General features: G+C 38.8%; 1 protein-coding gene and 1 long non-coding RNA gene across 2 annotated transcripts; one reads left to right on the top strand and one right to left on the bottom strand.

The window, feature by feature from the left end:
- Positions 1-726: 726 nt before the first annotated feature.
- On the bottom strand, positions 727-3,047 carry LOC117213298. Its single transcript, XM_033458665.1, has 2 exons — positions 3,013-3,047; positions 727-2,128 (listed from the first exon to the last, which is right to left on the bottom strand). The coding sequence occupies exons 1-2, from the start codon at positions 3,029-3,031 to the stop codon at positions 1,794-1,796; spliced, it is 354 nt and encodes a 117-aa protein (XP_033314556.1). The 5' UTR covers positions 3,032-3,047; the 3' UTR covers positions 727-1,793.
- A 13,919-nt stretch (positions 3,048-16,966) lies between these two features.
- LOC117213299 lies at positions 16,967-17,507 on the top strand. The gene is made up of 3 exons (XR_004488624.1): positions 16,967-17,125; positions 17,209-17,305; positions 17,468-17,507. It is a non-coding gene; the product is annotated as an uncharacterized LOC117213299 (long non-coding RNA).
- The last annotated feature ends 259 nt before the right edge of the window (positions 17,508-17,766 follow it).

The raw sequence follows: 17,766 nt of genomic DNA, 5'->3' as shown, positions 1-17,766 counted from the left end.
GTCATCCCGTTGGCCGCGGATTCGTTATTGAGCCCGAGAACATCGTCACTAGCGTCGCGAGTGCCGAACCACCGTGATCAACTGTTAAGACTGTAATAATTCTATCATTGCAATAAACTACGCCTGTGTGTACTGTATCAATGGCTAATCCTCGAGAAGATTCATTTGACGCCCACAACCCCATTCCCAGTGACGATCCGACATATATTTAGGTCTACCGTGGAGGGGTCGTCATGTGACGGGTTATTCCGTGGGGGCTGTGAGGCTCGAATTTGTTTTCTATACAAATTGTTAAGGTTTATTTAAATTTCAAATTGGAACGCTCACTCGCGCAATTGGTAGTTTCAGTCTACGTTACGGCGCGTGCGCAGCGCGGGGCGTGGCAGTATAACTGTATCTTTCCAACTGTTCTCAACTACTTTCTCCTTGGCACCATTACTCGACCACTAGATCACCAGGCCCGATTAGGTAATCGGATTGCTGCCGGTAGACTGCTAGAATCTATGTTACGCGACTGTAGTCGCTTTTCTTCCTTTGTTAAATCTGTGCAGTTTTCTTTTTATGAATCAGCTTCGTCTAATTTCTTCGAAAGATTCGAATAAGAAATCTCAACATTTTCCAGTAATTTCTACTTTCTTTAAGAAAATCAAACTCGATGATACGAATAACGCGAGATTTGACTGTACTTAAAACTTTATTTAAAATAATAGAATTAAAGTACAGCCTATAATCGCTGAGTCGTTGATACAAAGTATAAATCGCAAAATAAAATTGCGGATGAAAACTCGATAAATGATTGTCACGTAACTCGGTAAATCGCTCGTTGATAGTCGTAGATACTCGAACATACTGTACTCTTTCGGTTGCGTCAGTTTATTTATACTGGTCGGGGTGTAGTCAGATGATTCAAATTCGTCTCTGTTCGCCGTAGCGGCGACATTGTTTTGCCCGGTGTATATTTGTTCTTACATTACTTGTATCCTTACGATCATGATACTCCGAGGCAAAACAACACCACGATTTGAATTGTCCTCTGACTCATGTGCCGCTATATCACCCCCTCCCATAAAGCAGTGATAACGTTTTTAATGTGATATGTTCATCACGTGTTTACATCGACCGTCGCTGTTTTTAATATATTCGTAGTATACCCCGCGTCCGATAATTAACGATGCATAACCGAAACTTACCTGTAGTCAATCGGGAAGACGGACTCTTCGAGGAGACCGCGTAACGAACCTATTGCTAATGTTTTCGTTCGTGTGTTCTACCGGAATAAGCACGTTAAGGATTTCGGTCGATTCCTCTTCGAGGTCCTCCGGTACTACAAAGGCTGGCTTTAGCCTGTCTACGGAAAATCGTTACGTCGCGATTGTTGACTTCGATTGTGTACTTCTTTTCGCCTCTTTACGTTACTTCAAACGGCCCGTTCTTAAGGCGGCCGTAAAGGGATTGTAATCGGGACAAGTCTTCAAAATACGTACGGCGAAGGATCCAAATCGCCGAAAGCGAATATCTTTCTTCCGCCAGGTCGTGTAATGTGCTGTGGTCTGACCTTCCCCATCCGTTTTTTAAGCAGGTTCGCGAATACCGGATTGGCTCGCTGATTGGTTTGTAAAAAGAACTCCGGCGGCAATCGCATGCCGGTGCCGTGGATGATATCAGCTGCCGTTGCGTCTAGGTCCTCCTTTATCGCGGTTCGAATATGCCTAATAGTACGATCGGCACAATTTCGACCGATTTGCACGTGATGTGCCACTTGATCGCCGCTTTATGTTGTCTATGTAAGCGCTCTACCATCCCACAAGAGGCGGGATGATAGGACGACGTGCGTAAGTGCGTGATGCCGAGCACACGGCATAGCTCTTCATCAAACACAATTCGAATTGTCGTCCTTGATCAGTCGTTATTTTCAAGGGGCCGCCGTAACGAGAAATCCAAGTCGAAAGGAGGGCCGAGGCCACGGTTGGGGCTTCCATATCGGCAATGGGAACGGCTTCAGGACGTTGGCTGTGTACAAGAACTTTGTTGGATAGATTGTATCGTTTGACGAAAATTTTATTGTTGAAAGTTAAGAAAGTTGGAAAGAAAACCCACGCTGTCTCGAAGATGTCTTGTTTTTCAGATGCTGTAAATTGACAAATAACTAGATATTAGTATTGACATTATTTGATGTCATATCTGACCTTAAAGTATAAATAAAATCAATCTAGGAATTAATGAAATTTCAAACATTTTTTCTAAGAAAATAGAAGTTTTGTTCCTCCTAATGAGTATCACATGATGCAATAGAAAAATAATTTGACATTGAAAATCGTGTCAAGATCAATTTCGAAGCTATAAAATCGTCTTAAAGAAACGCCGTGATAAAAAATTTTTTGACACCTTGTACAAAGGTATATATCAACGTAAGTGTACCTGTATGTCTATATTCGAGATTATTTATCTATTCAAGATAGCAAAGTAAAAATACCATATAGAGGATTTAATTAATGTGTGGATCAACGTATGTATCACTATATGTAACAATAATATTGACTGTATATGCACGCGTGTAATAGAAGATTTTCGGTTTACAATGTTTATGACACTGATATAAAAATACCATATAGAGGATTTAATTAACGTGTATATCTACGAATATATCTGTAATATCGTGATATAATATATTTACAAGAAATGGATGATAAGAAATTAGTAATAATTCACAAAAAAGGGATATTGTAGTAGAAATATTATAAAAAAAACATTTTCTGTTTTAGTGTAGAGTTACTCCTTCTTACAGACAGTGTCGTACAAATCTGTACGTCTCTGAGAAAATGTAGGTATCTGAGCCCTTACTTCCTCAACAACTTTTAGATCTGATAGAAAAAAGAAACATACGAAGTAATAAGTAATGCTTACTAATAAATTCAACAAATACAGAGGAAGATGGCTAAATCGATAAATTAACGAGACTAAAAATTAATTACATCATGGATCTCTCGCTTTTAATTTTAAGCTGTAAATTACCGATATCGGTGACTGCCATATTCTCTTGAGTTTCCAAATCGTAAAGAATCTTTCCCCAGGGATTGGTCAACTGTGTATGTCCCCATGCGACGTAACTTGCTTAAGGAACACGAGCCGGTGATATGCAGGCAACGTATAATTGATTATCATTCGCTCTGAAACGCTGAAGTAATGACCAGTGCAGTGGTCCAGTGGTCATATTGAATGCCGCTGGATATATCAGCATTTGGCAACCTAACCCAGAGAAGCAGGAAATATGAAGCCACCGAATACCAATTAACTTCGTAGTTGCACGGTTCACATTCCATCATTTCTGAATATGCGAGGACAGTCCTCTTATTGTGCTTTTAATTCTTTTATTTGTTTCATTTTCAGCAAATATACTGGTTTTTTAAATTAAGCTTCTTTTTATACAGAGTTACAGATTATATTAATTTTATATAGAATATATTTAAGAAAGATATTTAATTTTTTGCTAGTTAAGTATTGATCGATTAAGTTACTGTACCTTTGTTCCGATAAATGCGTGCCATTTCCTCGAATCTAATATCATAGCAAATGCCAATACCTATTTTGCAGCCCTTCACATCGAACGTCGTTAGGGAGTTACCAGGACTGAGTGAATCACTCTCTCGAAAAGTAATCTTATTAGGAATGTCGATGTCGAATAGCTGTACCTAATAACATAAAAATGTAGTCGCTAATTCTATTGCTGCAACTTTTGTAATTTAATATCAAAGTTACCAACTCCTAAACTTTAATTACTTTTTATTTAATAACTGACAGCGTTTTTATCACTTTCTTTTATTAAAAAATCTTATCATTTAATAATGTTTAAAAAGGAGAAAAAATAAGTATAATAATATTTTAAGTATGTGAAAAATTTATACAGCAACAAACACATTACAACAAAAATGGGCGTTTCCCGTATCATAACGTATTTTATAAACCGTAAATTATAGAATTGGTTATAGTATACGTATGTACATATGTATATTCCTAAATTATTCCTAGATAGAGTCACTTTCTTCACCCCAATATTTTCAAATTCAAAGCCATAAAGGAATATATTACTTACCTTTCGGTGTTTTGCTATCAAAGTTCCATCGGGACCCCAAATAGTACAGGTATTGTACAATTTATCGCCCTCTATTTCAGGCATCGTACCACCAACTACATAGATGTTATTTTCTTTAGCTGCGTTCGATGAAGCAACGCTCGTTTCATCATCAGGAATACTCTCGGCGTATTTTGGAAAGTACTCTGCATTGCAATATTTCAATTAATGAAAAATAACTGTCTTTTGTTCCAACCATAAATTAAATTGAAGTGTTTGTCAGTTTTTTATTTTTTAAATTATTAAAATAACTAAGTTTTATATTTCGACTTAATTAAATATGCAATTACTTAGCTAATAGTATATATAATAAATTGCTTCTACAGGTTCAAAATGAAAAATGAATATTTAGAAATATTTAATTACGACAATGCTATTTGTGTTAGCATCAGTGGCTTGTTACTCAACGACTTTGCTAGTACTTTTTGAAACATAAAGTTAGTTTTCAATTAACACTTATACTAGAGGCGGAATTATAAATGCAAAATAATTGATAATACTAATTTATAAGTACCTAATTATTAGTATCTTCACAAATATATTTATACAAAAATCACGATAATCATGAAAATGGGGAAATCCTATATTCTCGAATCAATTCACAATTTATTTTGTATATTAATTAGATTCCGCGCTCATCAGTACGTACTCACTGGCGACATCGAGAAAATGTATCGGCAATTCCTCGTACGACCAGAGGATCGGAAATATCAAAGGATATTATGGCGCAGCGCGAGTGGAGAAACAGAAACATATGAGCTTAACACCGTAATACTCTTATCATAGAAATAGAAGCAGTCCTCAATTCCCGCCCGCTAACTCCTATCTCCACCGATCCAAATGATCTCCTAGCCCTCACTCCCGGACATTTCCTCATTGGCGATTCATTAATGTGCTTACGTGATCGAGATTTCAGAGACATTCCATCGAACCGACTCTCCAAATGGCAGCATATCCAACAGCTTAAACAACATTTTTGGAACCGCAGGCATAAGGAGTATTTGAACGAGCTAACCAACCGCAATAAATGGAGCAAGGGTGGACACAGCATCCAAAAGGGCACAATCGTCATCCTCAGAGAGGACAACGTTCCCTCCATGCATTGGCCTCTGGGCCGAGTTATCAAGGTTCATCCAGGCGCCGATGGTGTCATCCGGACAGCTACAGTTCAGACGGCAAAGAGCATTTTGGATCGGGGCGTCAAAAGGCTTGTCCCACTGCCAATTCAACCCGATCTCGAGAAACCCGAACAACTAGCCACCGAGACGAAATAAGATGGGAACTTCAACCACACCTCCCTAGTTTGATCGGTACCCTCTCAACGGGGTTAGGTTGAGAATGTTACGCCATGCGGCTTACCATAGGTCATATTCTTAACTATCGATCGCGGCACTATAATGTCGCAGACGGATCGTCGCGTCTGCCCGGCAAACAAACATTGTAGTGGCAAGCGCATGGTTCATTAAGCAGGGCGACTTCCAGAAACGTCGACTCGTGGCCCGTATTTTACCTCGCAGTAAAAGAATGTGGCGTGATCCGAACGTAGTGGGGGTCGCCTTCCAGAAAAAACGAAAAAAATCGAAAGGCGTTCAGAACTTTTCGAGAAGTCGAACCGTCAACACATGTGGTATGTCGCGCATTACTTATCAACCAAAACGCAGTTACATTTTTTTTGTTCCATTTATATCTTTCTAGTTAATAAGTTGTTGAAATAAACATTAATTTATTTGTGTTAATTCTGTGGAATTTCATTGAACTACCCTTATTATCATAATCGAAATAAGGGGATCGATCAGTTCGTGGCGTCGATTATTTAATCGTAACGGGAACTTACAACTCTCGTTGACGTGCTATCTCGCGATCGCGTCTCTCCGCGAACGGTCGAAACAAAATGATTCACTAAAAACTGTCCTGAATTCCTAAGAATTTATTTACCGCAAAACTGACAAAGTGTTTATTTAAAAAATGAGGTTGAAGGTAGTCCTTTTCTTTCATTTCATTCATTTTCATTTTCTTTCTTAAGTATGGCTAACACAATATCTAATCAATTAAAATTTTATATTTTCACGTGAAAAGTTTCTTTAGATAATTATTATCAACATGATGACTAACTCTTACGGATTAATACGTGTCTGTAGGGCAATCCGGTGGACTTGATCGGCTTTTTACTTCGAAAGTTGAGTAATCGGTGTCGCTTTCTTACGCATCTTTGAACTGTATAAATGTTTTAAAATTGTTTGATCCAGAATGTACCACACCGGACAATCAAGAAGGCAGGTGCCTTGACTACAGAAAATGTAAACCTCTGCAAGAAATATGGCAGATACAGTACCGTACAGCCACCGATTTTTATAGACGATCAGTGTGCAGATACCAGGGCAATGTTACGATCGGTTGCTGTCCGAACGATCCAAACAAAGAGAAGAGAGAAATTTTAATAAAAACTGTGTACAAGTATAAGACTTTGCGACCACCATACTGTGGTTTTAGCAACGTCTCTCATACCAGGCTGGTCGATGGTAAACCAGCTGAACTTGGTACGTTTTATGTCTTTCTTTCCGATTAATAATAAGCCATTTACTGCAAAGAATGAACTTTAAAGGCATTAAACAGCACATCAATGTACATTTCAATTAGACTAAATAATAATGCTATGATTTCATCGGTAGTAACTTTACTTATTAACTTGAATTATTTCTTTCTTTTACTTCATGTTAGGAAGAGTATCTTTTTGCTTGAAATAAAAAATTGATATAGGAGTAATAATATGGATAGAGATCAAAAACTGTTAGGGCAGAAAAAAACACGTTTGAACTTTATAGTTCAGTATAGTTCAAATAGAAATTATATAGAATTATTTAATAATTTGTATTCCACTGGAATAAAAATTTAATTTCTGTCTTTATCAAATCTCTGTTTCAGAGTATTTGTACGTATGTACTTATCGTCTGCTGTATGATCGAATATCGAATAGGTAATAATCGTTGTTACTCGTTACGTGAGAAAAAATTATGTATATTCACAACTATGACTATTGCATTTTAGGCGCTTGGCCATGGATCGCTGCATTAGGTTTTCGTAATCCCCGAAACCCAGACAAACCACTATGGAAGTGCGGAGGTTCCCTGATATCGGCTAGGCATGTTTTGACTGCAGCACATTGTGCACATATGGATGGAATAGAAAACATACACAATCATAATATTGCCATTCTTAGATTGGTGGAGGAGGTGCCATTTTCGAGTAAGTCCTCAAATATATATATATATATATATGTATATATATATGTCGGGTTTACATTAGAATTAGGGTTAGGGGCGTGAAACGAATCTTCGTTTGGGTTACACGTTGTCGTTATGCAATGGAGAAGACATTGACTAGTGCAAATACGATTATTATAGAACCGGACAAGTAACCGCGGTAGTTAGGTGCTCGAGAAACTAATGACAATGATCCTAGGTTCAATAACGAATCCGCGGTCGACGGGATGATAGATGAACGTACTCACAAAATCTAAGTCGGACGCGTAATATTCACTGGTCGTAAAGAGTTACTCCTTTCATCAATGAGATCGCGAGAAAGAATGTCTTTCCCGTCCCGATCATGCCACAGAGGAAAACTATAATGGGGTGTGTCTAAGGACACGAGATCATCGGATTCGTCGAGAAAAGCCTTCGTTCAGAAAGTAAGGGAAATTGGCGTTGCTAATTGGTCAATCTCCATATCGGTGGTTAGAAAAAGATGCTAGCCGCCCTCGAGGGAAAGTTGCTAGTGGAGACGCCGCTCGTTGAAAAATATGTCTCCCCTATCTTCCCGTAGTTGGGACAAAGACTGTTTGTCTGTTTGAAGGACTTTAGTTAACTAAACCTTAAGATTTATTATGGGCCCTCGGGCTAGCCGAACATGTACTGCGGAGACGCATCGACATCTGGCAATCATCTTACTCGAAGAATAGGGTCTGCGTGTGGCGAGCCACGGGACAGAAACCGTTGGAATGTTTACTGTCGCGTGTCGCCACGAATATTTCTTTTAAGGAGAGCTATAGAATTACTCCATACCTTGTTAGGCAAAACGTTCATCCCGTGACCGCGGCTACGTTCGGCGACTGACTGTCGCCTCGAGCCCAAGCTCATTATCACAATTCTCGAATAATTACAATCGGGTTGAATAACTACAATTGTTTGATTACAGCTATAGTAGACTCTAGGTTACAATGTTGCGGGGTTATCCAAAATTCCAAAGGCTCCGGTGTTCTTTTCATCTCCGACACGGCCATCCTGACTATCACACGTCCTCGTGTGTAACTAAAATATCGTATTTCTTACATTAGATTCGCTACAACCGACATTGTTTGCGATTTAACTAAATGTCTAAGTAAGTCAAGGGTCCAGTGCAATAACAAAGTTTCGTTCGGAGGTTTGACAACAGAAAAATAAAAGAGAATAGGAATTTGTAATGTTATAATTTGTACTCAAAGTGTCAGGTGCGTTCTGTGAGTCGCCAGTCAGACCGTAATGACACAACAGATCATTTTCGATTTCGTACACTGGTGAACCTCAGTTTGTTGGATCATATTGCCACGTTGGGTGCATTACACCCAGAAAGTACGTAAGCCCACTCAACGGGTTACAACAAAAGCACGTAACCCCACTCAACGGGTTACAACAAAAGCACGTAACCCCACTCAACGGGTTACAACAAAAGCATATCAACCCACTCAACGGGTTACGACAAAAGCACATCAACCCACTCAACGGGCTACAACAGAAACACATCAACCCACTCAACGGGTTACAACAAAAGCACATCAACCCACTCACCGGGTTACAACAAAAGCACATCAACCCACTCACCGGGTTACAACAAAAGCACATCAACCCACTCACCGGGTTACAACAAAAGCACATCAACCCACTCACCGGGTTACAACAAAAGCACATAAAACCACTCGGTGTATTACTATGACCACAACGCAGTGTTAATGATCCTCTGAGGTCAGTGTACTTGCATCGTTATTATCACCGCCGTCGTCATCACCGCAGACGTCTAACTCAGCAGGGACGCAACCTTCTGGCATCTTTCTCAGTCTGTCGTGTCTGTCCTTATATGATCGTTTGCCGTCTAAGGTTTTTAGGGTATATCTATCTCCTTCCAAAATCTCTGCTATTACGAACGGACCCCTGAATTTCGGATCTAACTTCGTCTGGTTCCGTTCCTCGTTCTTGCGTAATACGAAATCGCCAAGGTTGAACCTAACTATTTTAGCTTTGTTTTCGTCGAACCTATCCTTATCGTATTTGGCGCTTGCTTCTATATTCTTTATCGCCTGCTGTCTTACATGGGAGATATTTACCTCTCTTTCTTCGATACTGTCGGGTAGGGATAAGCCGTAGGGTCTCGCTGTTTTACCGATTAGTAGTTCCAACGGGCTTGACTTAGTCACGCGGTTGGTGGTACAATTCAAGGCTAGTTGTATTTCCCCGATCGCGTCTTGCCAGGACCGCCCGGTGGTTTCTATTGTTGTGAACATGTTTTTTAGCGTACTCATAATACGCTCTACCTGCCCGTTGGCCCTACTAGCTCCGGTCGCAATTAAATGGAGTTTTATGTGTTTACTTTGACAAAAGTCGCGAAATTCTTTGCCCGTAAAACATCTTCCCTGATCCGCTATTATCCGGCAGGGACTGCCGAACAAAAATATAGCGGACTTAAGCGCTTTAATGGTGTTAACGGAGTCTAACTTACGGGTATGGTGCAAATATACGAACTTGGTGAAGGCGTCGACCAACACAACGACGTATTCCTTCGAATCGTTTTTACCGCTTAGTTTGCCCGTTATGTCCATATGAACCGTATGCCAAGGTATACTGGTCTTAGGTATGGGGTGTAGTTCGGCTTGTACTCTACCCGAACTCGCCTTTGAAACTCGACAAGCATGACAGTTCTCTACGAATTTGCGAACATACTTCGCCATTCCTTCGAACCAGTAATACTCGTACAGTTTCTCAAGCGTTTTATCCCAACCTAAGTGCATAATGGACTGGTGCACATGGTTAATAACAGACCACCTAAACCCTCTCGGAACGATGGGCAGGCAGAGAGTTCTACCTTTTCTCTGTATTTTACGGTGAAGGGTGCCGGACCGTAACTCATACGTATTCGCGACATCTTCCGCGAGCTCTTCGTTCTGCAATTTATCGACGATCTCAGCAATTTGTGGGTCGCGACGTTGTTCCGCTAGTAGCCAATCGTCGGAGATTTCGGTTAGGTTAATTTCTTTCTCTACGATTTTGCTAAACGTACTGCGATCCAACTCTACGGGATTTCGCGAAAAGAAATCTACGTGGGCCATTCGTTTACCTTCCCGGTACATAATGTCGAAGGTAAAAGTTTGCAGGTAAGCCCACCATCTGTAAACCCTGTCGTTCAAGTGTACCTTACTACTGGATGCTTTCAGGGAGTTGCAATCGGTGACGACGAGAAATTCTCGTCCGTGTAAGTAATGACGGAAGTGTTTGACGGCGTTTACAACCGCTAACGTTTCCAATTCGTAGGAATGATACCTAGATTCCGCAGGGCTAGTCCTTTTGCTATAATACTCCACTACTCGATTTTTGCCTTCGACCCTGTGCATTAGAATGGCTCCATATCCTTCCGAGCTAGCGTCCGTATGTAGTTCTATGGGGTAGTTCGGGTCAAATACCATTAACACCGGCGCGTCGGTCAGGGCGGAAATTACCTTTTGCCTTATTTTTCCATGCCTATCTGTCCAAGTCATGTTTTTATTATCGGAAGTAAGCGCATACAAGGGTTTCATTACCCGTGAAAATTTAGGGACGAATTTTCGGAAATAAAGGGCTAAACCTATGAACTGCCTGAGCTGTGTGACGGTCGTTGACGCAGGTAAAGAACTCAAGGCGTGCATTTTACCCGGATTGGGACGAACTTCTCCGTCGTAAATTACATATTCCAAATAGAGTACCGATGCCTTTAGAAAAGAACATTTTGAAAAGTTAAAGGAGAATCCGGCTTTTACAAGGGTATCTAGTACGGTGTGCAATACTTTTAGAGCTTGATCTATCGAGTCGGCAATAATTAGGACATCATCCAAATAGACGACAACGTACGAATGGCACGTTGGCTGTTATACGTGTTTTCAAAGGAATCTCAAGAACGATCTCTCGTTTCGTTTGTTCGCAACATCGAAATCAGCAGCCGCTGCTGAATACAATGAAGGAAAGTGTAGTACAGATCACTCCGACCAAATGATTTCTTATGTCACCACAATTAAAAAGGGTCAAATGCTACAGAAGACTTGGCACGCGACTACTCCTGAGGGTTTCCGTAGTAAACGCTTTGATGGTTTACAAAATTGTAGCAAGGAAGAACATAAATATTAGAATATTTAGACAAGTATGAGTTGCAAAATTATTAGGGTTGTCCGAAGATATAAGAATCCCCATTTTCGACGGAGTCAGCATAGTATCGCCGTCCCGAAAATGACTTCCGGAAGAAACATTAAACGCGCACGCACTTATGTTATGCAAATAAAGGACATCGAATGGATCGAACAAAGGCACAAAAGAATTCGAAGAAAACAACAACTTATTATCCAAATTGTTCATCGAGGGTAATCAATGCTGTATACTTCCTAGAATTAGGATGAATAGGGGTTTGGAGAAACCCACCGGCCATGTCCAGAATAATAAAATATCTCGCTTTTGCAATCTCGCGACTCGATCCGCAATGAGGGGTAAAGGATACCGATTCGCGACCGTATATTTATTTAGTTCTCGAAAATCTGTCTATCATCTATCTGAACCATTGTTCGTCTTCACGAGTAACACGGGGCTCGCGAACGGTGAATTACTAGGCTTTATGATTTTTGGCTGTAATTAAGTCGCTTGTTCTATCACGTACTACTCTGCGCTCGCGAAGTCTATTAGGACTCCTTGTACGGCGATGTTAGGATCAATTAATTGTACTTCTAACTGTCCTGTATTTTTTGTACGAGTACGTAGGGAACCCGTAACGGATGAATCTCTGAATTTTCGAAAAGAAAGATTAATCGACTTTTATCACTACCACGTACCTCATTGTCAACTTCATTGACATCGATCTCGTTTTCAGCGGTTTTATTACGGGCATGAATTATTTTTGTTTTACACATAGCGAGGCTAGTTTGTGTAATATTACGTCAAGATCTTGGCTTAAAATTTGACGAGCAATCGCGATATCGTATTTTTAAATAACTATCAGCCAGGACATGAAAAATTTATCTCTAACCACTAACACCTGCAACGGGCAAGATTTGAGCGATACGTTTAGTACCAATATCTCTTATTCCTCGCATTACTACTATATCAATCGTTCTTTTGCCAGAAATTCTCAAGACTACGGATTCTTTAATTAGCGAACACTCGGCTCCGAAATCGGGGTAAAATGGAAACGACTCACCCGGATGGCTTGATCTACCAGTTGGCGCCTCCACTACGTGGAAGTCGATTCGACACTCGGTATTGATATTATATTCAGGAAACTGCTTTGTAAAGGATTTTCCTCCATAATCAGATTGGTAGCTGCGCACCATGCAGCGGAGTCGAAAAATTGTTAGGTTCCACACTCGATTCTTGCACTAGCGACGGAATTAACTCGCGCACGATGGTCGTAAGCTCTTGCACTGTTATAACCGGCACTGATCCCACTTCTGATGTCGGGTTTACATTAGAATTAGGGTTAGGGGCGTGAAACGAATCTTCGTTTGGGTTACACGTTGTCGTTATGCAATGGAGAAGACATTGACTAGTGCAAATACGATTATTATAGAACCGGACAAGTAACCGCGGTAGTTAGGTGCTCGAGAAACTAATGACAATGATCCTAGGTTCAATAACGAATCCGCGGTCGACGGGATGATAGATGAACGTACTCACAAAATCTAAGTCGGACGCGTAATATTCACTGGTCGTAAACAGTTACTCCTTTCATCAATGAGATCGCGAGAAAGAATGTCTTTCCCGTCCCGATCATGCCACAGAGGAAAACTATAATGGGGTGTGTCTAAGGACACGAGATCATCGGATTCGTCGAGAAAAGCCTTCGTTCAGAAAGTAAGGGAAATTGGCGTTGCTAATTGGTCAATCTCCATATCGGTGGTTAGAAAAAGATGCTAGCCGCCCTCGAGGGAAAGTTGCTAGTGGAAGACGCCGCTCGTTGAAAAATATGTCTCCCCTATCTTCCCGTAGTTGGGACAAAGACTGTTTGTCTGTTTGAAGGACTTTAGTTAACTAAACCTTAAGATTTATTACGGGCCCTCGGGCTAGCCGAACATGTACTGCGGAGACGCATCGACATCTGGCAATCATCTTACTCGAAGAATAGGGTCTGCGTGTGGCGAGCCACGGGACAGAAACCGTTGGAATGTTTACTGTCGCGTGTCGCCACGAATATTTCTTTTAAGGAGAGCTATAGAATTACTCCATACCTTGTTAGGCAAAACGTTCATCCCGTGACCGCGGCTACGTTCGGCGACTGACTGTCGCCTCGAGCCCAAGCTCATTATCACAATTCTCGAATAATTACAATCGGGTTGAATAACTACAATTGTTTGATTACAGCTATAGTAGACTCTAGGTTACAATGTTGCGGGGTTATCCAAAATTCCAAAGGCTCCGGTGTTCTTTTCATCTCCGACATATATATATGCTATTGAGTATTACTGAAGTATCATATCTTGAAATTTCTTACTGTACACATATATTGTGTCATAAAGCGTGTACGATTCTTTCTCATACTTTTGGTCATTTGTTTCCTGCATTTTCATTTATTTTTTTATTTTTCAGGGTACGTATATCCCATTTGTACGAAAGAGCCCCTACGAAAGAGCAACTTCGTCGGCTATAACCCCCTTGTTGCTGGATGGGGAGCGTTAAGATATAGTAAGTGATATCAATTTTATAATAAAATTAAACAGTTCCAGTCTTAAATATCTTTCTTATTTTCTTCGTAGGACGACCACGACATAATGCATTAATGGTAGTACAAATGCCAGTGATTAAGAAGGCCGAATGCAAAATAGCTTATTCCAAATTTCCTAATGCACCTGATATCACTGATGGTATAATATGCGCCGAACATGCTCAGGGTCGAAAGAATTCTTGTACGGTAATTAAGTTACAGAGTTACTACAAACTATACGGTATCTGAAGACACGTCAATTCGAATTAACATCAAATCGACGTCTTAAACATTAGAAATAATAGATAAACACAATTCAATAATTTTGCCTACTTCTCACACCTCATTATGGTATTTAATCTAATTTCCTTCTAATCTTAGTTTTGCTCAAAGTACATATAACATGTACATTATAAATTGGAGTATTTCAATACACAAATCAATAGAAGATTATTACTGTATATAAGTATAATTTCAATACAATTCGATCGATATATTTCAGTATCTTTGATTAAAAATTTAACGATCCTTTCAGGCTGACCGCGGCGGACCACTGCTGATACAACATGAATTAACCTCGTATTTAATAGGTATTGTGTCTTACGCTTATAAATGCGGCACAGCTGGCTATCCCAGCGTTTACACTAGGGTCACATCGTACCTTGACTTCATTCTCCAAGCGATGCAATAATATGATATTACTGTTCCATAAATATCATTGTGTAAAAAACGTAAAGTTGGATTTTCTTATTGTGGAGATAAGAAACAGCTCAAATTTACATTGTTTTGTACGTTACAAATTATAGGCTTAAAATGTACGAAATGTAACTTTGAAACGACACTAATTTTCTACGCACGATAAACCTTCACAACTTAGGTATGTAAAGATGATAAACGTATATTAATTCTATTAATTTGGTAATAATAAACCAACTTTCTGAGAAGTTCTGTAAATTTCGTTTCTGTTGTATCAAGAGAATAATGGAATATTCCACTTAGATCGTATACTTCTTGTATGTACATACAAAATTTTCCGGCTAATCTAAAACACTTCATAAGATAGAGTGCTTCTGGAGATTCAGACACAGAGAGTGCATAAAATACAAGATAAGTCTCGTGTCTTTCAAAATTATTTTTTATTCGCTAAAAACGTCCTGTGTACTCATGCAATCACATGCAACCTCGAAACTTCACTTATTTTTTATCACTTTCCAATTCAATACACTGTTTCTGCATTTTTGACTATATGTAAGAGAAATTTCCATTCAGCCAAAGGTGTACTTACAGATTATAGATTCCTATACGACTCTCGGTAAAAATTTATCCGCACTCCAGATAGTCAAAACTTCTGTCGACCGTATTGATCCATCTGCACTCTTCGTATGACGTCAATATCTGTTCAGTGCTGCTGCGTAGGTTTCATTGTGTTACGTCAATTCGTTTGTGACCGTTGCGCGAGTAATGGCGCTTTGCAATGGCGATTTGCAGGAAAACAGTGCAGGATGCTGTGATTCGTTTCTTGTGGTCGGAGGTTATGTTGGATGCCTATATTTATCAAAGATTTAATGCACATTATGGAGAAAGTGTTTTGTCACGAAGTGTGTTTGAATGGGCACAAAAGTTCAAAGAAGATCGCACAAGTGTTATGAAAAAACAGCTGGACGCCCGTCCACATCCACGATGACAACATTGAACGTGCTCATGAACTTATGCTCTATGGAATAGACGAGTGACACTGGATAATGTGGCAAATCATTTGCAAATCAGCCACGGCTCTGCTTATGCAATAGTGCACGACAGATTTGGGTTTTAAAAAGTTTGTGCGAGATGGATGCCGAGAAAGCTGATGAAAAGGTAAAGACGACGATGCATTCGTGGTTCGCAGCTCAGCCCAAAACATTTTTTAACGAGAAAATACGAAGGTCCTTCAGCAAATGGACAAAGTGTATACAGAAATTGAGTGATTATGTCAAAAAATGATGTATGTCTTTTTTGACAATTGCTTAAAATAAATTCTACACCGACAGAGCGGGTAACTTTTTACTCACCCTCGTAAGACACTTAAATTTCCAATCTATTATGATGAATAAAAGAGCTTATACTATTAAATCTAATTGTATTTTGTTGCATGAGAGTACACGTGTATGTGATGTACATTACCTCTATATCCCCTTGAACGTTTCAATATTGCGCATATATACTATATTTTGTACAGATTCTATAAAATTTTGTATGTTTGTTTAGGCTGTTAATCTAGAGGCTGGAGTACAAAGAAGTGGCGCAATGATGTGGGCTGATGACATTTATAATTATCAAGGAATCACCCCTACATTCGCTCAGGTATATATCGTTGACTATAATGTATTTAACATATATGATTGTTAGAATATTAATAATTAATTTTTAATTCTATCAGAATTTTAATGAAACTGTCCCTTGGGAAGGAAGAACTGATACCTTGATATCACGGTTTGTACACCCTATATATACGACAAATTTTAGAACATTATATAACGAAGAACCAGATCGTCGTGGCCATGTGATGTGAATAAAAGGACTTGAATTTGATGATATTTTTATAATGTTAGATAACATAACTAAGTATCTTCACAGTAAGATAGGATGACATGCTTTACATGATCTTAATGTTGTTCACTTGAGTGATGATATTATAAGGAAAAGTGTAATATCACAGGTAGGATGATTCATAATTTAGAACTACTAACTCATGTATGTATTAAAAATTAAAGAAATATATTAAATTTTATAGGATATTTATGTTTAGTAACCAGTAATTCAGAGATTGGTATTCATGGTTACTATAACGAGGCTGTAGAAACGCACCCTTTCTTCTTTGCAAATGGTCCTGTATTTATGTCTAAGCCGAAACTGGAACCTCTGAATAATTTAGATTTATTCTTGTTATTTTCTAAAATACTTATCTACAGTATACCATAGGGAATGATACCGTATCGCACCCAATCAAGTGCCTTAAGAAACATCAACAGGATATCACAGTAATCCCTTATCGACTGATATGTAAGTAAAAGTTATGTGTCATTGTTATACACAGTTATGTGTTAGTGTTATACACAGTTATTTATCATTTTCTATTAATTCAGTTGTAGCCACTACAATATCTATGACACTGGTAGTAATTATGAGAACAATAACGATGTTCTATAAGAGGAAATTATGATTAGGAACAAAAACTTACAGGTAAGTCAATGTATATGTTATTTGCCATTTGAAAAGAAAGTTACTAACTTAGAATTTTTTGATAAATAATAATTGTGCAAAATATATTGGATTTCAAATTTGTCAAAAATTGAAATTTAAGAAGCATTGTAATAATATAACATTAATATTTTGATTTTTCAGGAGATATCATGCGGTGGATGGATAATATGTAAAAAATATTAAGCAGTATATGAATTTTCATATTGCGTAGAGATAACAAAATGAATTTTAAAAAATGTCGACATGGTAATAAGAAATAGCATCATGACAAAGAATATATAAAGACAGTTTCATTTTTTATAAATAAAAATTTGTTGTTCCAGATTTTGAAATATAGTGAAACGTTTAATTAGTATCTTAATATCTTTAAATAATTATTATTTTAGAATCAATTGTAATTGTATCATACGTACTTTTGAATTCGTGCAAGAACATATGTA

This window comes from Bombus bifarius, unplaced genomic scaffold (assembly GCF_011952205.1).
Source record: "Bombus bifarius isolate JDL3187 unplaced genomic scaffold, Bbif_JDL3187 scf7180000008647_frag, whole genome shotgun sequence".
NCBI classification, from domain to species: Eukaryota; Metazoa; Arthropoda; class Insecta; order Hymenoptera; family Apidae; genus Bombus; species Bombus bifarius.
The sequence above is the reverse complement of the archived record's forward strand: the minus strand, read 5'-3'. Positions and strand labels throughout refer to the sequence as shown.